We start from the raw sequence: 27,000 nt of genomic DNA, 5'->3' as shown, positions 1-27,000 counted from the left end.
GGTAAAATGATATAAAAGGACATAATAAGTTCTCTATATTTAATATTATAAATTGAATGAATAAAAAAAACAGGTAACTTATTTCTCACATGCTACTCTTATTTTGGTAAATAATTTATCTATCAATTATTTACCAAAAAAAATTAAGATAAATGAAATTTTGTTCAAAAGCTAATTTCAATTTCTTTGAAATAAAGCCTAAATATGAGATTTTTCATGATCTCCCGACCTTCCTCATGTCTAAATTACTTCTTGATGTTTTTTTGCCAATGTTTACTTATTTTTGACCCTATTGTTAGTAGTTGATCTCAAGTTCCATTTTTAATTTTATAATCTTCATTATAGCTATTTATTCAGAATAAATATTAGCAATTAGGCATTGTAACACAAGGTACATATATACTACAAAATCATGAGGAACAGAATAAATAAGTAATTGGTTCAAAATAAAAGTTAGCTTTCTACATAAGAATAAAAATTATTGTTAGCTTTACAATAAGAAAAAAGCAAATTAATTTGATCAAAAAAGGAAAATCTATCACAAGTGTCCAACTATATCGCATTTGACTTGGATATAGCGAATATAAATAAAGTTTTAGACTCAAACTGAATTTTAAATCGTGCCAACCATGGATGTTATATATGGGTAAAATAATATCAGAATTATTTGAGAAAGTTATAGAATAGACGAGTATATGACATTTAAATGGAAGGAAACTATTTTAAGATCTCCCAAAGTTGAAGCGATTATGGTTTTGAAATTTTTTAGTTGCGACAAGTAGGGGCATGTAATTTTTCTATTAAATACGGGTATGAGAAAGCCTACATTCGTCATGTCTTATTCCCCATTTGGTATCCTTACTTTTAGGCGTCGCTTTTGTTTTCATTATGCGAGATTTGGTCGGGTATTTTAGTTGGTGTAGACTTTGGGAGTAAGATTCATTATCTTTTAGGAATTTCACACTAAATGAATTTCTTCCTCTTCGCAATGATCTTCCGTATTGCTTCTACACAATTGTTAATGCGGAAGTTTGATCAGGATTTCCGACATATTAATGGTCAAAGTTATAAAAGTTTGACCTCTAAGAAGCAAGGTGGGAGAGTTTAAGAAAGGGAGAGAGTATACATGATGATTTTTTTTAATATAACTAATAATAGTATGCTCTACCAAGCGTGGTATGCCGTTTACATTGTAAAGGAACATTAACTCCGTAAGAGGATTATCTAACGGGATCTATCTTATTATCAATCGCCCTGAAAAATTCATAGTAGAAGGGAAGATACTTACGGGTTCCAAAGTCGGCAAAAGGTACTGAACCCGAGGATAGCAATGACTTTCTCATATACAAATATTCTTTTCGCTCTTAAAAAGAGACAATATACGTTGAGGCCATGCTATGTAGACGTGACAAACAAATCAGGTCGTGTCGGGTTCAGGTGTCACATTTAAACGGGCCACGAACTCTCCAACCCAAACCCGACCCAATTAAATCTCGTGTTATGTTCGTGTCGATCCAATTACATTAATAGGTCATCAAACCTCAACCCTAACTTATTAATTTCGTGTCGTGTTTTCGTGTCATGTCATATTTGGAAAGTGTAAGTATATTTACGTGAGGATCAAGAAAACTTGGGATTAATTTAGTAAATAGGTTATTCGTGTCGGGTTCGTGTGTAGAGTGCTCAACCCAAACCTAGCCCAATTAAATCTCGTGTCGTGTTTGTGTCGACCCACTTACATAAATGGGTCGTTAAATGCCAACCCAAACCCGTTAATTTAGTGTCGGACTCTTGTCGTGTTTTCGTGTCGTGTCATTATTTGTCGGCTCTAATACTGCGCCTTAACAATAAACAAGAGTTAGGGACAATCACTAAATCATGTTGAAATTTACCTCCCGAAACCAATTTTTATTAATGGCAAGCTTTATGTAGTTTCAAAAACAACGTCATCCGATAGATTAACGTTCTACATCGTCACATCGATGATAGAGACCAAATGTATCAAGGCCACAAGAAGAACATTGTTTACAAAGAAGTTTTCATAATTTACCAAATTAAGATGTCGTATTATATATTTTGCATGGAGTTTTTAAGGATAAGTAGTCAAAGACTATTTCGGTAAAAAATAGATGGTGCTAAAACAATAAGAACGGTAACTCTATAATCCAACTATATCTCTGAATGTTAGTATACAACTGACATAGTTTAATAGCAAATGCCACAACGTTTTCGTTGCGTTTTTGTTATAGGAACTCATGATTAATCTGTCTTCATCTAAATCAACCCCCGAAATGTTGATTGCTTCCATTTTTAGCATAGTTTGACTTTTTGTTAAATTTAATAGTTTTCTATTACTAGACCATGGCAATGTATAAAATAACGTTTTTGCGGTGCCATAAAATATATACTACTAACTGACACTATTATACTAACTTGGTAACCCAACTATTTTAAAAAATGACATAAACTACTAACTGATGTTGTCACAGATAATACTACTAGGTGCCCGTGCATTCTATGTAATAGAATGAGAGATATTGGGTGATGTTTATAAGGAGCAAATACTCTTAAGTGTAAATAGTCAAGGTATAATTATGTTGTAAGAGATCTACCATTTTCTCTCAACGCACTAAAAATATATAATTATGATACCTGCTGTTTTTTGTAACAACATTCAGTTTTACGTAGTTGTAAAATAATTTGCAAAACTCATAAAGATATGTCTCCGTTATTAAGGATTCATATTGATGAGTTCCACCATGTTTATAGAGAAAGCGTTTTGTATTTAATTAAAAACCGGTTGTGTCTGTCAAAATTTAAAAGCTAGCGACATGCTATAACTATGTCACTTGATGTTATACTAATCGTTGGCAAAACGTTTATGCTAAAATCACTAATAATTCATCTGTTATCATCTATACCAATCACGAATTTTGTTTCCATCAATGACAATATAGTAGGACTTTTTTTTATCAGCTTAAGAATATATTTTTACAGATAATTCTAATAGGAGTCCCGTGCATCGCACGGGCTTTCCAACTAGTACTTTTCATTATTTTAACTCCATTCCTTAATTTTCGTGCCATTGTCCAAATGAGACAGTTATTCGGAATAGGAGGGAGTAGTAGATTTAAGTAGGCTGACCATTAATTTGATCGGTTTATGCAAGACTTGAAGGGTAAAATTGATTATTGATGGCAAAAATAGGGTCAAAATAAAATTGTCAAAATGATCGAAATTTTGGATAAATTTAATTACAATGTGATGAATTTGACGACGTGAGTAGCTTGTGTAGAAATTCGAATAATACGTAAAACACAGCGATCATTTTGAGTAGTAATGCTTATCAATTTGAAAACTTATCGACGTGGTAGCAAAGTGTGCCATCTAAACTTAATTTAGGTTCCAAATGAATGACATGACCATATTTGTGTACTTGAGTCGAATCGTCTCAAATGCGGCCTTTTAGGCAGAATTAGGCACTTTTGCGATGAACTTGAAGGCCTTATTAACAATAATGGTTCCACGTTGAAAATATCTTTCATCTAAATGGGTAATTTAGATACTGCTCCACAGACACTCGTCCGAGTGTGGAGGTTGAATTTGTAATAATCAGTGTCCTTTTACAAGAGTTGCAATAGTAAATGGACCTCCCACAAAATTCAAAGGAAATATCTGCGTATCGTTCTTGCAACCATTCGCGAAAACAATCTTGCAAGCACTTCAGTTGGCAAACTATAGAGCCTTTGTTGTTCTTCGAGCGGAAGCTGAGAAGCGAATCCCAACCAATCCACGTTAGCAAAAATTTCGAGTACAAATAGTGAGACTTTGTTACATATTCTCTACATATATATGATCATTCCATATGTGAGACCAATTAGATCAATCAACACTCCGGTCGGGGAAGAAGTGGTTAGAAGTTAGAACAACTTTCTTCTTACTACTCTTTTATCTTTGATAGACACATGTACAGCCCAAAACGAGAAAGCAGGGTTTGAAGGCAAGGCGATCTTGAAGACTGAGAGGGGCTGCAATCTCTGCATTCCCCGGTATTTAGCTCTCTTTTTAATGCAAATATTTTGCATTTTAAATATCTACTCCACGTCATTATTACAAAAACGCTTGCCAATTTCTTGGTCCACTGAGGTATTATACCGGAACATGAGAATTATGATCTGGAGAAAATTTTTGCAGATTTTTATTATCCTTAAAAGGCCAACACAGTCAAGATTCTTTACCTCATTTACTGAAGCAAGGATCGGCTGAAGTTCCCAGGTAGTTGGAAGCTGATTAAGAAGCTGAGGTATCTCTTGCAAAGCTGATCTCTGGCTCTGATGATCATTAATTTTTTCAGTTTCCTGCAAAAAAAAAATTAGCATAAGGTTTATACTGTGTATGTCACCACACCTATATGCTATTCAAAGTGGCAGAGCTAAATTTAATGCCGCGCCTCTCTACAAAAAGAAACGATGAGAGTGACACAAACACGGTCATGATAATGTTTAGTGATGTTTTATTCTATGATAATGTTACTACGACTTGGCTGCAAGAGTCACACGTGACACAGTAACAAAAGTCGGGCGCTTTCTAATTTGTGAAAATATTTCATGTTTTTGGACTAAATTGAAGTATTGGAGCACCGTGTTTGTCAGAAACGGGATGCAGACCAACAACAACGAAATGCTGCCAAAGTGAAAAGTCAAATAATTTTAGTTCAAGACCTCTTTTAACTAAAGGTCATTAACTCAGGTCATATTACACATATAAAACAGTTCAATCTCATAATTTCATAATCTGGAGAGAAATTTTATTAATTTAGCCAGGCACCAGTATTGAAAGTTCTGTTATGGCATTTCTCATTATAGTGCACACCTTAAACACAGCTGTTTGCTACACCCTCCAAAACTACCACAAACTAGTACTTCGTATATTATAGTGAAGAGTCAAAAAATGCATATGGTAAAGAATCTAAGACTAGTATATTAAACAAAGATTGAGGTAACCAAAAAAAAAAAAGACATTGCTCACCTTAAAGAGATAATGGACCGGCTCCCTCTATCCATATCATTTGTTTACTTTTTTTCTCTTCTTTTTAAGGGATATTTTAATCAAAGGTTAACAAATGCTTTGGATGGAGAGAGTAAAAAACAAAGGCACGTACAAGTTGATAAAATGGAATAAAATGCGGTCTGAATAAAAATCATAGATTCGTCACTCAAAATATCAAATGCATTTTCGTTGTCTCAAGTGAGATGATGAACAATTAAAAGCAAAAGTACTTACTATTCTAGGACCTTCAGAACCTGATACTAACTGCACAAGGCGTTGGAAGTTCCTCAAGTTGATAATGTCTTCCTCAGTCATTTGATATGCTAGAAATGGTACAGTAAATGGTATAGAAGCGATAGATGCGGAAGTTATAGAGTTGAGAGTTGCTAGCCCGAGAGCATCTAAACCCTGCATTTTTCAATAAAAGCAATCAGATACAAACTGGTTTCACCTCCTAACCTTCGTTTCCAATTATTTTTCAACGGGCTAGCAAAGACCAAGCATTTCTAAGTGTTTTATATACTTCTGTGGATGTCTTACCTTAGCAGTTTCTTCGAGGAAAATTTCCCGCACAAAAGAACCCTACAAGATGCCAAATGTAGAGGGAATGTTATTACTTTGTCCAAGGTCAGGCAATGAATAGAAAAGGCAACAGAAAAGCTATCATTCTGTGTGTCTTGAAGGTACTTGAACACGACATTCAGCAATGCAAGATGATTCTTCAAACGCCGAATGAGTTCAATACCACAAAAACAAACAATTAAGTCTATCTTTCCAATAATCATAAGCCTGTGTCATTTTCTGGTACACTTTTGCATGTTTGAGATATTCACCCTTTATGAAGTATAACCCCTAAACACCCATTATATACGCAAACGTGTGCCATATAGCCAACAGATGGATCTTTGTTGACATTGGATATAACTAACACACCACATACTATCAAGCTCAATGAAAGACCGCAGATAACATAGTGAACCCTGTAAGTTCGATACTTCACTCCACCTGCTTTGCTAACGTGAAAGACAAGATATCCTTGGCATCAAGCCTGGTGTCAAGTTCGTCTTTCTTCACCAGAGCATTGCCTATTTTAGCACGTTGCATCTGTCATGACAAAGAAGATGTTAATATGGAAGAGTGTGACACAAGATGATTTAATTTAGCTTTTAAGTGGTTGTTTACTAGCTTTTCAAGTTAACATCATGGAATATGTTGGAATAAACAAGCTTAAATAACACTTGAAGCTGATCTTAAAAATAATTCATCTATGAGGAAAAAAACTGTGAGCAAAAGTGACCTACCAACTACAATAATCCTGAGTTGTGAATCTTTGAAGGGTAAAGTCCCTTAAATAATTGGATGACTAGATACATCTTATTAGAAACTGTAAAACTAGATTTGAATCCCTGCCTTCAAGTCTACAGACCTATATGGCTATATCAACTCACTAGGTGGTTGGGTGACCCAATCCTTCACTGGTCACGGAAGGGTAGCACAATAAACTCCTTCTCCCCTTCTTGTTTTCAAAACAGTCAATCGTACATGATAAAAAGATGCCTAACCATCACATGCATTTAAATAGCAGTCTATAAAAGGGCAAATATCATCAAACACAATTCGCCTGATTAGCAATATGCAATACATGAAATGATGAAGAAACATAACCCAAGAAAAAGCAGACGCTTGGAAGAGAAGAGTGGGTGAGATGTCTCACCTCAGTAAGCAATGACTCTAAACGGTCAATTCTGAAAACACCATCCTAAGAAAACAGAGAGAATAAGAATTTAGAATTATGTAATATGATGGACTCCATGCAAATCAATGACAATCAGGAATAAGCAACTAATGCCACAGGGGACAAAGGAATTTACCTCATAAAGAAGGGATTGCAAAGAAGACACTAACTTAGGCGAGTTGCCTGTTAGGACTTTTTTGGCAATGTAAGGGTATGTACTACCCAAAACCTTGTAATTGGGATCAAAGTTAATTGCAATGCCCTCCAATACAGCCAGACTGAATAACCAGAAATGTAAGTTAAGCTTTAGTTAGTTTAACTACAAAAGGAGAACGGGGTGGGGGGTACTCTACCTTTGAAAGTGCTAATCTTTCTATTAAAAGATATATAAAAATAATTCCCGACAACAAAATGACAATGTTCCAATGTAAAAAGTTTTACTTCTGCGGAGCCAATAAGTTATAAGACTATAGTGATCTTGTGACAATTCAATCAACAGATAGTGTAAATAAGCACAATGCTGGCAAAATACCAGTATTTTTCCGAGAAACAATTTACCTGCGGATGACAAGTGAAAAATATGAAGGTATACGAAATTTGAATTTATACCTGCGACAATCCATAAGCTTTGTCAAAACCTTGCCAGTATGAAACGATTACATGTATATACTCGCAGTGGCGGATTTCAGTACTCCAGCGCCGGGCCAGCCCTCCCCCCCCCCGGAGTTTTGGCCGGATGTACTGCAGAGTGTGCACACACCACTTGCCCCCCCCCTATACAAGAGATAGAAAAAAAAAAACTAAAGAATCGTGTTTTCCAATGCTGTTTAAAGCATTCGTGGTAAATAATTCATTAGTTTACAGAAATCCTTTTTATAAAATTAAATACTACAAGTATTCGTGGTAAATACTATAGTACTCGTAATTTATACTTCATATTTCTTAAATCACTTATTATTGTGTGAGACAGTCTTATTCTATGACACGGTCCATTTATATAAGCAACATTCATTTATTAATAACAAGAAATGAAGGTTTTTATACTACAAGACTGTTTCATAATATAAGACCCGACTTATTTTATACTCTAATTTGTGTTCCTAGATTGTGCTAGCTATGATTATTTGTTGTCACGTTAGGGAAAATATTCCAAAAACGCTAATTTTCAAAATAATAAAACCTTTCTACACATCTAATCCCTATATATAAAAATAAACATTTGGAGCGGTAATCTCAATCGAGTAACTATGAAATCATCTCAACAATAAAATACTTCTTGTTACGGTGAGTTTTACTTATACTCTCTCGGTCCCGGTCATTTGTTGTCTTTTTCCATTTTGGAGTGTCTCAGTCATTTGATGAGTAATTTGATCATTTGCACTCAATTTATTCCACTTGTCATTTAGCAATGGGCTCCCTCCCCTTTCCTTGGTCTTTGTGCCAAAACCAAAGGACAACAAATGATCGGGACGAAAGGAGTATATTTTTGTGGAATAAAGAATTTGATTATGCAATTTACTTGCTTTAATAACTATTGTACTTCGTATATCTTATGGAGTAGATAGTACTAAAGTATCTAATATTAATATTTTGTAATATGCGTTTATTAACAAATTTTTTTTTTTGATCAATCGAAGCGCGCACTTTTTCACCAACCACTTTCTTATAGATTTTACATGGTTCATTCCGGAGCCTTAACTCTATTTCGGTTTTTTAAAATCGTTTTAATCTTTTCTCTCGATTTAAATTTTAAGTTTTTATAAAAGAAAGACGGAATTCGATTTTAAAACCCCTAAGTTTACCTTGACTTTTCATTACATTTTCGTTCTTCCTTTTTGTTTCTCATCTTCCCTTTTTTTATTCGCATTTTGAGGTGTGCGTTCACCCATGGACGGTTCGAAAGGATGATTCATGTCAGCCGACCCCAAATCATTTTGGGATTAAGGCTCTGATGTTGTTGTTGTTTTAATCGAAGCGCGCACTTAGTCGCATTACAATAGAGGGGGAGGGAGATTCGAACCTGGGACCTATTGTCCACAATACCTCCGTCTTAACCACTAGACTAAGACATCTCAATCATTTGTTTACCTTTGATTAAAATATATTTGACAAAGACTATAAAAGGTAAATACTCCGTAAAAATGATTGTGTGGGAGTATATTACATGCAATCTTTTTTGCAATTAATTTAGTTGCTAAGTAAAATATCTCGAGAGAATTAATAATAATCGTGCGTGAAAGTGTAGTTTAAAAGAGTTAAAAGATTATTGCAATTATGAACTCTGGGCCCCCCTCGTAAAATCTCTCAAGATCCGCCACTGGAACAAGAACATGCATAAACAGTTTCCATTCAAGTAGCCCATTCATCCCCTCCTCCCCTCTGCTATCAGTAACCAAAGGCGATGGTGCAAAGGTAACAATTCCTCACCACCAAACACGATCTCATAGACATCTCCATGCAAAAACTCACACAGAAAAAAGATTGTATAATGGACATTGGGTAGAAACTAGTGTTGCCTATTTTTATGTTCAAGTATACTAGATAGTTGGTTATGACTTATGAGTCTTTATGACTAAGTCATTGTAGGTTTCACTACTTTGATCTCCGTCTCGGTGTCTCCTACATGCATTTCTTATAAGACTAGATCTAGAGAAGTGGTAAAGACTACTTGATATCTAATATACCAGAGTGGAGGATTATGCTTATATATGAAGTTTCAAAATAACTGAGCTTGACAGAGATATAACTTTAGTATATTACTATATTACATGCGTTCTAAGTTTCTAACCCTCCATATAAACAAATAGAGAGCTTTTGATTAAGGTAAAAATGTGAGCAATTTTTTTTTTTTTTTTTTTTTTTTTTTTTTTTTTTTGGGTATACAACTGTAATTTGTATTTGATGTGGCCAAAAGATCATACTAGTAAAATATGTTATACGAGTAATAGTTAGCAGTTTAAAATAATAATAAAGTTAATATTGTCACTGTTATCATACTGTTATATTTAGGTAAGCCCCAAAAGTTTAGCATTCGTATATACGCTACTAATGGAGAGAACAGATAGAAGGTAGGAAAGAACATTACATGGTTATTCCCAATTCACCTGAGAGATCCCCAAAACTTATATTGCGAACTCCTTTAGAAACGGCATTTTTGAAGACACCTAAGAGGAAAATTTCCAGGAACAGCAACCTCATAATTTGGCAAAACTATGGAATGCTTGTGCATACAAGGGATGAGAGCTTCCTAATTTTAAATTAGTGACACTAGACACAGGAACACTATACCCAATTTTCATATCATAGTAACATACACATGGGAGTACATTAGTACAATACTCCCTGCACCAATATAAGTACATAATTATTCATCAGAATGAGTTTCCAATCATCAAAATGGGTTACCTTATCCATCAAACGAAATGCCTCGGTATACTGACCAAAGTGAAATAACATATTTTTTTTTTCCAATTTGCTTATTTAATATGGTAACCCATTGTGATGAGTATTCATCAATGAATATGTAACTCACTTTAATGAACACACGGTCGTGAGACTATGGAGTTGTAAACTCCCAAGGTGTACAGAATATTTAACTCACCTTACCTGTTAATGCATTTGTGACAGCCTCTTTCTCTGCAGTAGGAGGAAGAAGCCTGCCATTTCATAGTCATAATATAAGTACATTAATCTTATAAAGAATAATTACTCTACATATGATTAAATAAAGAGACAATTGATCAGACCCTAGAGTAACAAAATCTGTTGCCAATGCTTTGAAATCCCGATTGACAAGATGAAGGCAGGCTTCAATAAATCCATCACGTAGCTCTTCCTTAAATTCACCCATCATGCCAAAGTCTGGAAGTACAAGGAGACACAACTATAATAAAAGTTGCAGTGCAATTCTTACAACGGGATTTCAGAAAACATATCATCCAATAATCTGAAATGTACCTACTTACCACATGATAAAACATGGGGGATTATGACCCGCAAATTGCGGGATTGGGGGTGGGGGTTCGTATGTACACATAACACATCCGTACTCGTGAGTTAGCAACACAAAGAGGCTGTTTTCACATTGACCAAAAAGGACAAAAGGAATTACATTAAATAACTAGTAATTCAAAAAAAAAAAAAAAAAAAAAAAACACGTCCACTTTGGTAAGTCATTTGCTTTATTCCACCAGAATCCCAAACCAACGAAGAATGAGTCATTGGCTCAATTAGAAATGAACTCATTATTATGAAGCAAAGGAATGCAAAATAAATAAAGAACAAGAAAATGGCAATTATGAGAAATTTGAATGTCTGAAAAGGAAAAATGAAATAAAGTGATAAAAATCAAAACCAGTCTATAACTCTACACTGAGTTACTGACTATACAGTTATACTTAGAAAGATGAAATACCTAAATAAGCTAACTTCCCATCATATGTACGAAGAAGGTTGCCCGGATGTGGGTCCGCATGATAAAATCCATACTCCAGCAGCTGATTAAATGAGCAATACACTCCTACCTGCTCAGAAAAACATTTTTTAAGGCTCCCGAGATACAGAAACTAGATGCAGGAAAATTGTTGTTGATAAGAGCATCTAGGATTTTAACTCTACCTCAACCAGGTAGAGATCCTTCACTTCAGCCAGCTTTTGCCCCTAAATTAACATACAAGGCGTAAAATAAATGAGACAATCTTTATATGTAAACGAACGGATGTTCCTAGCCACTCCTTGACATCCTTATTAAATACGATAAATCAGATCTATAGTAATCAGTAGAAGAGGTTGGATATATATCGCACATATGCAGAGTAATCAAGATTCAAATCAATGTGAGGCAAAAGAATCTTATGTACCTCAATCCATTCCATAATCAGAACTCTAGGAGTTGTTTTCTCAATATACATATGGGGAACCACGACATCTGGAAGACCGCCATACAACTCTCTGCAACTCTTGGAAGAAATAACGTGCTGAGATCAACAATTATTGTACGGCACGAGCAAGCAGAGAAGAAATGGAACAGAAGAGGAAGTATCATAAAGAGAGATAAAAGTGGGTGCCTTCAAATACAGAAAAATTTCAAGGGAATACAAACCCTACATAGCAAAGTAAGAAACAAGATTCTTATGCAATGAAACGATAGTCATTTGAATGACCACAAGTCATAACAACAACCTTGTGCAAATAACAACCCAAAAGAACAGAAAAAGGTTTACATGTATGGATATTATTGCATTCATTCTTCCCCATAAAACTACTACAGACCGACAACTTGACAAGGTCAAAATGTAATTGAACTTCCAATTCATCTTCCCAAATGATCAATGCTTAGATGAATAATTCAGGGCTTCTTTGGATGGAGGAAATCGGAGAGATGGAGGGTTACAAATTCACTTGTTTGGTTAGAAAATAGGGTGGGAGAGAAATGGAGGGATCGGCTTTACCTCCTTCAAGACAGCTCAAAATCAATCCAACATAGGAGAGTTGGAGGGAAAATTCTCTTACTCCATTCCCTGCCTCTCTCCCCCCCTTTCCGTTTCCTTCCACCTCTGTCCCCTAGCCCTTCCCTCTCCAAATGATATTCAAACACACCCTTAAAAGCCAATATTTTCGAAGGTACCAAAATAATGACAAATTAAGTGCTAAAAAAGTTTCCTGTCAAGATCATACAAATCATTCAACTGACTGAATTATCTGGAAGATAACCAAAAGTTAAGCAATAATAGTAGCTTGCTCACCTAAATTTTAATCCATTTTTTGCTTCTTTTCTGTAATCCATCTCCTGCATTCAATTTGATTCACCTGTATTCATTATGAAGTTCTAAGAATAATTTTAGTACCAATTCACTCCATTGCCTCAAAGGCCATCAATGGCGAGGTAAGGGTGGTTGGATACGTAGTGTTAAATCTTGGTTTTAATTGTGGTAATGGCTGTCGGGACTAATCCCGTAATCTGCGTTCAATATTGCCTCGAATATATTAAATTGTGGTCAAGGTGATCTTAAAAACCTTCAAGAAACGGTCACTTTCCTCTGTCCTGGCCTTGATTAAATACTGTGGTTTGATATCCACGATCTTTTGCGGAAAAATAAAAACGCAGAAAAGTTTGTCTATATTACCTAATGATAATTGCATCTAGCATTTCATCAAGCAATTCCTACTTCATAATATAAGAACACCATATGGTTTAAACTGCCATTTTGCTTATTCAGCCTACTTCATTTAATATGGGAACAGTGGTTGTTGGTGAAATAAATTACTCCGTTACAAGAGATACACGTCTAGCGGTACTTAAAAGAATAATAGAAAGGCAGGACAGATAAAACTTGATGGAAATGGTTCCCATAAATGAAAAGAAGAGAAGTATATGTATGAACTACATACTCAAGTGTTCTAGACTTCTAGCTGATCAGAGAAGAAGAAAACTGCAGGAAAAAAAAAAAAAAAAAAAAAAAAAAATACTTTACCCGAAAGAGGCTTGACGCCCATTCATCAACAACAGCCTGCAAATAAAAGTTCTACCTTTTCAGTATACATAATGAATTGGTAACAGGCAGGTATATAAAATACATTATGGCCTAGATGGTAATGGTATTTATGGACCTCCTTACTAATTGGGGAAATCACTTGAGCTCATCTTTTAGCTAGTTAGGGATAATTTAATATTTGTTGAAAGGATTAATTTTAAAGCATTGTGATTATTTTTCAGTTTAGTAATTTCACTGGAATGGGGTTTTAACACTTCAGTTACTCCAGTCTGCCATATTTTTCAATGTGCATACGTATTTATTGCAAGAGCAACCAGAAGAATTACCTGAAGATCAGTATTTAACTTTCTAGCTCTCCGAATTATACCAGCAAGGAAGCGCAAGATATAGATATCTAAGGAAATGGCCGCTTTCACACCAGGCCTTTGAACTTTGACAGCAACTACCTGTCCATTTGTCCGTAGTCTTGCTTGATAAACCTATTCAGATTTATTAGTGAATGTTAGGTGTAGAACTCTTAAATCATTGGAGCATATTAAGGACATAATATATCAACAGCTTTGTAAAGAGAACACCTAATTCTCAGTTACTGAATACAATTGAACAGAACATATGGATGACTTGTGAAGCATAAGCTCACAGCAAGGTTAATAAGAGAAGCCTTTTTAACTGTTGAGTGATATTTAGTCGTCGTGGAGCCCACAAAATTCAACTTGGCCAAAATGATCCTCTAACGAACTCCTAATTGCAAGTCCTAGCAGGAAGCTCTTAGCCTACTAGCAACTACAGTGTTTTTTCTTCCAGAAATAGGTTGTGTAGAAGGGTGCAAGTCTAAGAATGAGTAATCCTACCGACAGAAAAACACACCTACTCCATAATTTCACTAACTAATCTCTTCAGACACCCCACTAACAACAGATTCTAGCATGAAGACTGCTATAATGTCGCACAGGAAATCCGAAATGCCTGACAAGCCAACAGGTCAAACTAGATAACCGTCTAAGCCAAGGACTCTAGATCAAATCCAAGGCACAAAATTTGTATGATGCACGATGAGCCAAAAAGGCTATAACACCTATGTTACTCCGACACTTCACTTAACTGCCGTGTCGCGTGTCAGACACGTGTCGGTGTCCGACACGACACGACACTTCGACACTTCAATTTAGACCACAAAACAGGAAAATTCACCCCAAATAGCCGTGTCCGACACGCCGACACGTGTCGGACACCGACACGTGTCAGCGTGTCTAAGTAACACAGTATAACACATGGGAAAATCGAAACTTTTTTTAAATTTCCACAGGGGGAAGAGAATATTGTCCGTCTAGAAGACACTACTAGGCCTCTCGTCCATGGTATAAGGCTAAATGGAGCTGAAAAAGTAATAAAGGGATTTCAAAAATCTTTCAGCAGTCAGCACAATAGCGAAACCTCTAGGCCTCTCGTCCATGATAGAAGGAAGCAGTCCTCTTAACAATCATTCCCTACTGCCAAATGATACCTGACATATATCTGTATAAGGATCTAACTCTCAGGAGTCTCACCTCCTGAACTCATTCAATTTAGCCACAACCTCTTCCCTTCTTTCAGTTTTAAACGCGAAGTTACGAGGCATATTCTTCATCTAATGCACATATTCAAAACAAACCACTCACTACAAATCCCGGTAACATCGTAATTGGTCTCATATTTATTGATCATAGCATAACAAAGCAATTTGACGTTTATCATTGCTGTCTCCATAGCTTTTGTGTGAATCTGAAACCTTTTTGCTCTACCTTAGTTTCAATTTTCAAATCACGTCTGAGCCCCGAGGAGCGCATAAGCGGAAGTGCGCAACTCATGCAAGGCTCACTCAAACAATAGCCGAATAGCTCTTGTCGCCAGAAGAGCCGCTCGCCTTGTGCATAAGACCAGCAAGCAATGCGCAGCAATATGCAAATTCTATATTGTTTCCTCAAATTTTTTTTCTTTTTGACATTCGTTTTGCATCATTCCTCTATGGCTCTATCTTACATGATAGCCCTTTTTAAAATACCATAAAGGTATTATTACACAATATATTATGTTGGACACAGTAATTTGTTTGCGAAAATGGTGGAGCGCATAAGGCGTGCACCTGCACTTTGCGCCTAGTGTAAGTAGTGCTTCGTCATGGACCCTCGACTCCCGGTTGCTTACACACAAGGGCCTCCTGCGAGAAGAAGACCGACTTCTATTCTTTCATATAATGAACAAACTTGGTGTGACTAAGCAAAGAGGAGGATCTAGTTATCAACAACACGACAACATTATCAACTGTCAGGAAGAACTTCAGGATATAAGGTACCTGCCCGAGGGATGCTGCAGCAACTGGCTCTGGAGATATTTCCGAAAACATTTTATCTAAAGTCATTCCAAGTTCTTGTTCAATGGTACTGAAAGCCACGTCACTTGAGAATGGTGTAATTCGGTCTTGCAGCACGGACAGTTGCTCCAGATAAGATGGTGGAATTAAATCCTACAAGAAAAATTGATTCACAGAATAGTTTGATACATGCTCACAGACTCACAGTAACAACTCGGTATATCTAGAGGCAGGAATCTAGATTCTAAACATCAAGCTATTCAAGGTTTCAAGCAATGGACAAGAACGACCGCTATATAGTTGTATATAGCTAGAAAACAGGAAAATAGGCCAGTAGTAAAACGAGCCAGTTGGCTCTCAGAGAGGATTGCAGCATTAGGTAACTTATTTTAACTGGTGATCTCATCTTGTGAGCATTCAGTTAGCTTAATCTCACAATTTCTCCATAGCTACTCTGTGAAACTAAGCACACATAATTTTTGCATTGATACTCTTGATTTTACTCACCATTTTGCACTACGCAACAATGCTTGTCATTTAGAGTTTTATTTAGGTGAAGAATGCAGAATGAATGTCTAAGGAAACCTAGATTTTCATGTATACCTACATTTACATAAGCTGAGACACAATTACATCTAAAATGCTGACAGCAGCTGGAGCCATGGTATTGAATCTCAGCTTGAGAGTTGAGACCTTATCTGGAATCGGTCTTGAACTTTTGATGGTCTGATTTAAGTCATAGCACCACATATATGGGCAATAGGGCGCCACCTCAAAAATATAGGTGCAAGCCTTAAAATCTGTGATAAATGGGGTTACGATGCAATGCCGCGGCCGAAAATTGATACAATGACTGCAGCGGCCCATAAGAAAGGGAAAGAATTGGAGAGATTGAAGCAAAATAACAAGTCGAAATGTACATGTAGATGGAATCTCTGAAACTAAATGTCTTCAGCCTCAAAATTCTAAGTCTCCATCAACAAAGGTTCAAAAGGAAAATATTCTCTACAAGATAACTTACAGATCTAGACGAAATCGCCTGAGCAATTTTCACATAGGCCTGCAGGTAAACAAGAACATTTAGCTAACATGAATTATCCAAACAAACGAGTAAAGAAACAGCAGCAATATCAGAAATAATATCACATAGAAAATTCTCATTTTTGTTATCATATCAATAACACAACGGTCTTTCCTGCTTACGCTTAGGCACATGAAGGCAAATTTAAATTTCCATATAACAAAATCACTTCCATTAGTGATGTTTATGCATCCAATTAGCAACTGTTTATATAAAAAGTCATTTTATGAGAAATGTAACAGAGGAACTTGCCCAGCCCACATGTATAAAAGTACCTAATAAGTTTATTGACATAATCAGATCAACGGCGTTTTAGCTGTAGTTCATTTCACTATAAGAGCACATTGTTAGTCCAAACATGGAATATACTCTCTCCATTTCAAAAATACATTCCATTTTTCTTTATTTTTCGCAATTTCAAAATTACTGTTTCATTATTGTCTTAATTTCTTTATGCTAATAGTACGTAATATCCTCCCTTGTCTAACTATATCATTAATACCACGAAACAAGTATTTTTATTTTGGATGACTAGTTATGTCTTACATTGTACAGTTTTCGTATCTTCAAAAGTATTTTTGAGCGGAAGGAGTATCATTCATGTAGATAGCACGCATACACTGGACACTGTATACCAACTACAAGTTGGGTAAAAGTAAAACAGGGAAATTTAAACAGTAAAGTATTGCTTTCGTACCATGGAGAAAATAAAAAGACAAATAGAGATTCACACATAACTGAAAGACCTTATTCATTTCTTGTTGTTGATGACATAATGAAAGATCTTTCATGCCTCCGATGTCTTTAAAAGTTTGAAAGATTGGAAGTCAATGTGTGAGCTGATATAGTGTACGTTATGAGCCGGCAAAAAAGTAAGATGTTTGTAACTCAATAAACAATCTTACGCCTCCTAACTATACATCGTACAAACTTGCAAATTTCTCGACCAAGTAGCAAACGTAGAAGTAGCCAAAGAACAACATTATGCATAACTGACATGCTAACTAAAGTCGAAAAACACAAATATTCCAGCAGGCTCAGAACAGGTACTCAAAAAGTCCTAAGAAAAGAGAGCCTAATACTTACTGGACCAAGTTCGACCAGTATTTTTCGAAGCTCAGCAGCTCGAATCTGCGAACAACATTCAGAGCGTGTTTTAAACTAGTCAAATGAATCCAGCAGTCACAATGTCAACTCTCATTAGACAGCGCAATATATCAAGGATAATGGCAACAAGCATATTGCCAACATATCATCAACTTAACCAATGCAGGCATTTAGAATATTGTAATATTATCAGCTTACAAGTTTACAAAACATCACGAATTAGTCAACTAACAAGTTTTTTAAATTATTAAACAAAACTAATGCAGCAATGTTCCCAGCTATTCATGAATGGATTTGTTATCAGCTCGCTCAACTTTTGGCTCTTTACTCTTATGATCTTAAATTGTCAAACATATCATTAACTTAACCAACAATCCCTGGATTGCAAATTTGCAATGACATCTCCCATTACGTTTTACAATCTTCTATTTTCGATTCCTATTGAATCTAATTATATGTATGAATACCCTAACAACACATACCAATGATCAAACATCATGTACGTTACTACTCTATTACAAACGACGACCACACTTATTTAGATTCATCATCCATTCAACGCACTTTTATCGTCCTAATTTGACGTAATGGTCAAATCAAGTCAACTTTGGCCGATTTTAAACCGGAACTCCCAAGTATATTTGCACAAATTATGAACAACAAATGCTCTCTACTCTCCACATTCACTTTGCAAGTACTATACTTTCTATCCATCGCTAACCGCAATTCGCAACAGTCGCCGTAAAATCAACTTTGAAAAACATATGAATATTTGTTGTACTCCCAATCTAAATAAATTATCCGTCTCAATCACTTGTTTACCTTTAATTAAAATACCGCTCACAAAGAATAAAAAAATGTAAACAAATAAATGAGACCGAGGGAGTATATAGCAGTAACTTTGAAACCGTAGAAATGCAGAAAATTGGTAAAACTTAAGTTCACCTCGAACATAGAATCAGCTCTATCCATGAGTCCATCAACGTAACGAAGTCCGAACCACTTTCCGAGCGTAGTGACAATCTGAATTAACCGCCGAACCAATATGAACGGCTTCTTTCGATAAATTGACCCGATTTTGGCGATATCGTACTCGGAGAGTGACTCAGCCTCCGACTCAGTGAGTTGAAACAGGTACCCCGAGTTCTGAGTGAACGTGTCCACGTCGTTAGAGGAGGAAAACGCTGTTAATTTGAATCTGCGGAGAGAGGTACGGGGTAACACGGGCGAGTTGACTCGGCCGAGTTTAGGAGAGAGAGTGGATGTCTGTGGGTGGATGAGTGGTAGAGCTGGTGGCCGGAGAAGGAGGGACATTTTCAGGGGGTTTCGATTTTCTGCGGTTCCAGTGTTTTTATTCTTTTAGTTATCGTCACAAATATGGATTTTCAAAAGGAAAATAATGCTGAAAACAAAATAATTATCCACGTAGTCATAATTTTGTACACAAGTCAAGGGCCTTGTGGTCGATTATTATAAGCAACTTTATACTGATGATACTCCATATCCCTCTGCTGCCGAAGTATATATACCTCAAGATATGTTTTAGGACTTCAGCAACGAACGGTGGGAATGGCGTACGCGGTACTTTTCTATAGTTGAGATTTAGAGGGTAATTAAACTCCTAGGTCCCGATGGCTTTCAAGCGTTATTCCAGAAAAATTGGGACGAGGTTAAATATGATGTATGTGACATGGCTATGAAAGCTTTAGAAGGAAAAGGTTTTCGAGCGGGACTAAATGACACGCACCTCATCTTAATTCCCAAAGTCAATGCCCCTGAACATATTTCCCAATTTTGGCCCATCAGCTTGTGTAATGTTACTTACAAAATCGTAAGTAAGGTCCTCGCTAATAGAATCAAAAAAGTTCTCCCTTTTCTTATATCTGAGAATCAAAGTGGTTTTGTCCCGGGGCGTCAAATTACTGATAATATTGTGGTCTTAAATTGGGAAACGGTACAGAGACCTAAAGCTTGCGGTGGCCTCGGTATCCGGTCCTCCCGACAATCCAATGCGGCGTTTCTAACAAAACTTGGCTGGCGAGTCCTGTCTGAACCATCTAGCCTTTGGTCTCGTGTTCTTCGCGCTAAATACTGTAATGGAAGATGTGATATTGACATGTTCCGACCACGAGCTAACATGTCTAATGTATGGGCTGGCATTACCGAGCAATCCGAATTCATATATAAGGGCACTTCGATAGCCATTGGTAATGGAAGACGCACTCTGTTTTGGGACCATTCTTGGGTCGATAAAGGGTGTCTCTCGGATAAAGATTTAGCTCCTATACCCGAGGATATACTTGGAGCTACGGTAAGCGAGATGTGGGATGGGAATGATGATTGGAATTGGGATACCTTCTCAAATTATTTGCCTGAGGAAGAATTAAAAAAAATAGCTGCTTACTCCCTTTCGACGGACCCCGATATGGAAGATAGTCTCTATTAGAACGGTACCTCTCATGGTAAATTCTCTATACAGTCCGCACTAGCTATAATTAAGGGAGCAGATACTCCACCAGAAAATAATCCGAGCACTTGGCTTATTATTTGGAAACTCCCAGTCCAACAAAAAATCCGTATGTTCATTTGGCTTGCGGCTCATGGACGATTGATGACTAATTTTAACCGAGTAAGAAGAGGTCTAGCTGATGACCCATTATGCCCAAGATGCAAGTGTAACACCCCCATACTCCAAGTGCCTTACCAGGACCACTCAGGTATGAAGACATTATCATCTCGGTTACCCGAGGCAATGATAATCAAACAACAATAAAGAAACAACGTTTAATATAAATAATTTAGCGAATAGTTACAATCCTCAAAACCAAACCAAAAGTACGATACATGTTCTCAAACTGACTGTTCTACTGAAATGTAAATGACTAATAAGCTACAGCGGAAGACTCCTATCATCATGTCGTGGCATCCCAAATATCCCAAAGACTCATCTCAATACCGCTCAATATCTGCTCACCATCCCCGAATGGATCACCGCAGTTTACAAAACAACACCGGTCGATTACTAATCACACAATCAATATAAACAACAATGATAAGATAAACAGACGACTTAAATCGCACACACACACACACACAACCAACCAATTCCCATCATCTCAATACGACCGTCCACACCGACACCACGCCCGATGGGGGACCGCACCCGTACCCACCAAATCCCCGCTCCACATAGTGAGCGATAACCCTGTCCATTAATGTGCACATCCCTTCTGTGGCGGGTTCCACAGAAGGCGAAATTAGGGCGTGAAGCCACTCCCGCAAGTGACCCCACTCAGCCGAGGCCACGCCTCGCGAACCATCAACAACGATCACAACCACAAACACAAACACAGTACAATTATTATATCAAACAACCAAATACAATACATCAACCAATATCCCATTATGGGACTAATACGAGTAGAAATCCTACCCGGTATGCACACAATCGATTCTCTCTCTCACGAGTCAAAAGCCTCTTCTATGAACCCTCCTCCTATCATACAACACATAGAGGCTACCAAATCACATACTACACATAAAACCCCTAATCTCTAAATTAGGGTTTAACCAAATCAAAGGAAATACAATACAAAGGGTACATAGATCTTACCCTCGACGCAAGGAACTCAACGGTATGAACAACGACAAGAACTCGACCGTCTCAACTCCGGAATTGCTAAGAATGCGATTAAGAAGATGAACTTGTTTGCTTTCTCTCTTAAACAGGAATTTAGGTTTTGTAAAAGTGATTTAGAATAATGACGACGAAGCTTAAATACCTTAATCGCATAATTAACAAAACCCGAGAAAACTCCCCGTAAAACCGGACACTCGATCGAGTACCCAAGGTACTCGATCGAGTACCCCCTTACTCGATCGAGTGCCCCAGCTACTCGATCGAGTACCCAACAGGTCAGAAACTATTTTATTTCGCAACTTACCCTTACTCGACAGAGTAAGGCCTACTCGATAGAGTACCCCAAGACTCATAAATACGGAGTATTATAATCTTTCCTCCTTAAAAGGAACTTCGTCCCCGAAGTTCAAACCACTACTAAACAAAGGTACTCCCACCACATTCCCGACTCAAAAGCCAAACAAAATTCAACATAAAACATGATACTAACCCAACTCATCCCGACAAACATACCGACACAACATATAAAAGGGGTATAAAACTCTTAAAAACTTCTCGCGATCATCTCCTACCCCCCTAAAAGAAACAAGGTTACGTCCCCGTAACCATACATACCTGATCAAAAGGAAAGGGTAACGCTCTTTCATAGCTTTCTCTGGCTCCCATGTAGCTTCCTCGGTCTCGTGGTTAGACCAAAGGATCTTAAGCAAAACTGTCTCACCACTCCTAGTCTTTCTAACCTTTCGGTCTAGAATCGCCCGGCACCTCAAGGTATGATAAAGACTCATCTAGCTCTAAGCTCTCTGCCTCTAACACATGTGACGGGTCACTCACATACTTCCGCAGCTGCGATACATGAAACACATTATGCACTCTCTCTAACGCAGCTGGTAAAGCCAGACGATAAGAAACTTCCCCAACTCGCTCTAAGATCTCATAAGGCCCTATAAACTTCTGACTTAGCTTGCCTTTCTTCCCAAATCTCCTAACCCCGCGCATGAGAGAAACTTTCAAAAGAACCTTGTCCCCAACTTGAAACTTTATGTCTCGACGATGTAGATCTGCATAACTCTTTTGTCGATCCTGGGCTGCTCTCATCCGTTCCCTGATCATCTTAATCTGTTCCACCATCTCATGCACCATCTCTGGTCCTAAAACCACTTTGCCTCAAAGACTATCGTCCCAACAGATTGGACTCCTACATCTCCTCCCATACAAAGCCTCAAACGGTGCCATACCTATACTGGTGTGATAACTGTTATTGTAAGAAAATTCTATCAAGTCCAACCTCTGCTCCCAGCTACCACCAAAATCCATCACACAGGCTCGCAACATATCCTCAAGAGTCTTGATTGTTCTCTCAGTTTGCCCGTCTATCGCAGGATGAAATGCTGTACTCATCTTCAAAGTTGTTCCCAACGTTTCCTGCAACTCCTTCCAAAACCTCGATATAAACCTCGCATCTCTGTCAGACACTATGTCCTTAGGGACTCCATGTAACTTAAGCACGTTCTTTCGATAGGCCATAGCCAATTGTGCCTTAGTCCATGTATCTTTCATTGGAACAAAGTGAGCTGACTTGGTCAGACGATCCACTATCACCCAAATCATGTTGTTACCTTGTTGACTCTTCGGCAAACCCACAATGAAATCCATGGAAATGGATTCCCACTTCCACTCAGGTACCTCTAAAGACTGAATCTTACCTTGTGGTCGTCTCTGTTCCCCTTTAACTCTCGGCATGTCAAACAACGGGACACAAACTCAAATTGCTTCTCTCTTTCTTCATCCCAGGCCACCAAAACGTTTTCTTCAAATCCTTGTATAGCTTGTCTCCACCTGGATGAACTGAATATGGTGTGCAATGTGCCTCTGTCATGATAGTCTTTTTCAGCTCCTCATCATTAGGAACACACCACCTACCATCAAACCTCAAACTACCATCTCGTATGAATAGAAAAACCGGACACTGTCCCTTTCTACTCCACTCTCCACTCCACTATCTTAGGATCCAAAGCCCGCTTACCTCGAATATCATCATAAAACTCAAGATGTACTTTGTCATATCACCCATGGCATCTCCTTTCTGCATCATATGTATCCCAAAACTCGTTACCTCATCCCTCAGCCTCATCAAGGATAGAGCTGTACACAGAGAATGCACACTCTTCCTACTCAAAGCATCAGCAACAACATTGATCTCCATGTCATAATCGCCAATCAGCTCCATCCACCTCCTCTGTCTCATGTTCAACTCCTTCTGCGTGAAGATGTACTTGAGACTCTTGTGATCAGAAAATACTTTAAAGATTGCTCCATAAAGGTAATGTCTCCAAATCTTGAGAGCAAACACCACTGCACCCAACTCCAGATCATGAGTAGGGTAGTTCTCCTCATAAGGCTTCAATTGCCTAGAAGCATAGGCAATCACTTTACCATTCTGCATCAACACACATCCCAGCCCATTCTTCGAGGCATCCGTATAAACCTCAAAGTTCTCGCTCCTTCAGTAATGCTAAGACTAGAGCCGTGGTCAAACGCTCCTTTAATGTTTGGAACGCCGTCTCACAACTCTCATCCCAACGAAACCTGTTCTCTTTCCTCATCAACGCTGTCATCGGTCTAGCTATCTTGGAGAAATCTTTCACGAACCGTCTGTAGTATCCAGCTAAACCCAAGAAACTCCTAACCTCAGCAACATTCTTTGGTGCTTCCCACTTTGTCACTGCCTCTATCTTCGCCGGATCCACAGCTACCCCATCTTTAGAGATCACATGCCCCAGAAAAGCAACTTTCCCTAACCAGAACTCACACTTGGATAACTTAGCATACAACTCATGATCCCTCAAAGTTTGTAACACGATCCTCAGATGCTCCTCATGCTCCTCCTTAGTCTTAGAGTAGACTAAGATATCATCGATAAACACCACTACAAACTGGTCCAAGAACTGTCAAGATTCTGTTCATCAAATCCATAAACACTCGCCGCGCATTAGACAACCCAAACGGCATCACCACATACTCATAATGGCCATACCTCGACGTGAAAGTCGTCTTTGGTATGTCCACCTCTCTAATCTTCACCTGATGGTACCCCGACCTCAAATCGATCTTAGAAAAGATCGTTGCACCACTCAACTGATCAAACAGGTCATCTATCCTTGGCAAAGGATACTTGTTCTTTATCGTCACTCGGTTCGCTCCTCCCCCCGTAGTCTATGCATAACCTCAAACTCCCATCTTTCTTCTTCACGAAAAGAACTGGCGCTCCCCACGGCGATACACTTGGTCTAATGTATCCCTTCTCTATCAGATCATCCAACTGCTTCCTAAGCTCCTCCATCTCCTTAGGACCCATACGGTGCGGTGCCTTAGAGATCGGCCCCGTCCCCGGCTTCAACTCAACGGTGAAATCTATCTCCCTCTTCGGTGGCAACCCCGGAATCTCCTCTGGAAAAACATCTGCAAACTCTCCCACCACTAGTATCTCATCATCTGTCGGACTCTCTATCCGGTCATCTCTTACATGGCACAAGATCAGAGGACATCCCTTCCTCAGATAAGACTTCAAGGTGACAGCTGCAATCAACTTAACTTTGGGTTTGACTAGAAACCCACGATAAGACACACTAACACCCTTAGGACCTCTTAAAGACACTTTCTTTTGATGACAGTCTATCTTAGCTTTATACTTTCCTAACCAATCCATCCCGACTATCATCTCAAAACCGTTAAAAGGAAACTCCAGCAAGTCTACATGGAAATCAACTTGCCCAACTATCAAAGACACATCTCTGAACAATCTCCCACACGATACAGACTCACCCGAAGGTATGAAAACTTGCTCACTAACAGACTCATATACTCTCAAACCCAACTGTTTAACATGACTCGAAGACACAAACGACTGAGAAGCCCCCGAATCAAACAAAACAAAGGTAGGAACACCATTAACAAGGAATGTACTGGGTGATAACGTGCGCATCTTCCTCACCGCTTTCTTCTCCATCATGAATAACTCGCCACCGGTCTTCCGCCCACCTCCCGGACAAGATCTTGGTGAGGTGGTCGCTTAGCACCCGACCCTTGATTGTTGTTGTTGCTCTCGCTGGTGGTTTCGATAAGAATTACCGCCGTTGCGGTTGTCTCCACTCTGTAACTCGACTTCCCGGTTTGGCCATGATCCACCATCTGTTGCTCGCGAAGCTCTCGCAGTCTCCGGAAAGATCCTGGTGCACTTGTGCACTCATGTCTCTTGTGGCCTACACCACCACAAAATATAGCAGTCACTCCCCAACTATTACTCTCACTTCCACGGCCACGCCCAAAGGAAGCCCCAAAGATCAACCCGGACCCGAAGAAAATCCCTTAGACTGATTGTGGTTGCCTTTCTTGTGATTCGATTGGCCACCACCCTCGCTCTCAGACTTCCTCTTCTCACCACCTAACCTCTCCTGAGCCATCTCCACCAACCTCTCAGCTCTCCCAGCCCTCTCATAAGCTTCCTTAACATCAGTAAGGACTCCCACGGGTAACTTATCCATAATCTTAGGGGTCAACCCCTCTCAAACCTCAATGCCGATTCTCCTCACTCAAACCCATATCCTCAAGATACCTAGACTTCTCATTGAACACTGTAGTACTCAAACACAGACATCTCAAATGGTCATCTTAAAACCATCAAACTCTTCTCTCAACTTACTCCTTACATGTTCCGGTACAAACTCCTTCCTCACAACCCTACGAAACTCCTCCCAAGGTATAGCAGGTAAGCCCTGGTTTGTATATATCTCCTTAGCACTCACTTTCACCGAATCCCACCACTTGCCACCGCCTCCCTCGGATAGAACGCACTGTTCTCCACCTCATCTCATCGGATGACGTTGAACCAAATCTAATATGTTCTCCATCTCTCTCAGCCAACTATCTAGAAGGTTAGGCTCCCCAACTCCCTTGTACTCTTTCGGGTTAAACCTCGCTATATAGAGGCTGATTTTTGAGTGATCAACCTCCTTCTCCTTATCCTTATTCTTATCCTCATTCACTTTCTTTAGGGTCTCAGTAAGAGCATCCTGGTGCTCTAACATCTTAACGATGTCATCCATGGTCATAAGCTCAGCTCTCGCATACAAAGCAGTCTTCTTGGGCGGCATCTTGAAACTATACATATATAAGAAAGGGTAGATATGAACACACGTACTAAACTTCAAAACACGAAAACACGCCACCCAGACCTACTCGATCGAGTTCCCAAACCCACTGATCGAGTAACGGCTACTCGATCGAGTGCCCAACATACTCGATCGAGTACCCAAACATCAGACCCCTAACAGACCTTCTGATCTCCTACCTACTCGACCGAGTAGCTAGGCTACTCGATCGAGTGACCCCCTACTCGATCGAGTACCCCTAGTTACTCGATCGAGTGCCCAAAAACACGATTCTGGACTCAAAATCGTCAAAAACCCACCCGATCGAGTCAGTCCCACTCGATCGAGTCATGCCAATCTTAAAAGCTACCCGCATGCTACGTCATATGCTAAC

General features: G+C 38.4%; 1 protein-coding gene across 2 annotated transcripts; it reads right to left on the bottom strand.

Moving 5' to 3' along the window:
- Positions 1 to 3,483: 3,483 nt before the first annotated feature.
- LOC141586908 (putative aarF domain-containing protein kinase At1g71810, chloroplastic) lies at positions 3,484 to 19,226 on the bottom strand. Of its 2 annotated transcripts, XM_074408308.1 has the most exons (21): positions 18,762 to 19,226; positions 17,796 to 17,840; positions 16,650 to 16,688; positions 15,611 to 15,781; positions 13,605 to 13,757; positions 13,258 to 13,293; positions 12,529 to 12,572; positions 11,644 to 11,734; positions 11,402 to 11,443; positions 11,199 to 11,307; positions 10,531 to 10,645; positions 10,391 to 10,440; positions 9,870 to 9,948; positions 7,343 to 7,393; positions 6,921 to 7,062; positions 6,764 to 6,808; positions 6,055 to 6,153; positions 5,590 to 5,631; positions 5,284 to 5,457; positions 4,239 to 4,358; positions 3,484 to 3,767 (listed from the first exon to the last, which is right to left on the bottom strand). In XM_074408308.1, exons 1-21 carry the CDS (start codon positions 19,128 to 19,130, stop codon positions 3,663 to 3,665), a joined length of 2,121 nt encoding a protein of 706 aa, XP_074264409.1. In that variant the 5' UTR covers positions 19,131 to 19,226; the 3' UTR covers positions 3,484 to 3,662. The 2 variants fall into 2 exon arrangements, with proteins under 2 accessions (XP_074264409.1, XP_074264410.1); XM_074408309.1 differs by lacking the exons at positions 7,343 to 7,393; positions 9,870 to 9,948 and having other exon boundaries at positions 6,921 to 7,013; positions 10,386 to 10,440; positions 18,762 to 19,220.
- Positions 19,227 to 27,000: the final 7,774 nt, after the last annotated feature.

This window comes from Silene latifolia, chromosome 6 (assembly GCF_048544455.1).
Source record: "Silene latifolia isolate original U9 population chromosome 6, ASM4854445v1, whole genome shotgun sequence".
Lineage (NCBI taxonomy): Eukaryota > Viridiplantae > Streptophyta > Magnoliopsida > Caryophyllales > Caryophyllaceae > Silene > Silene latifolia.
This window is presented reverse-complemented; position numbering and strand designations above follow the sequence as displayed.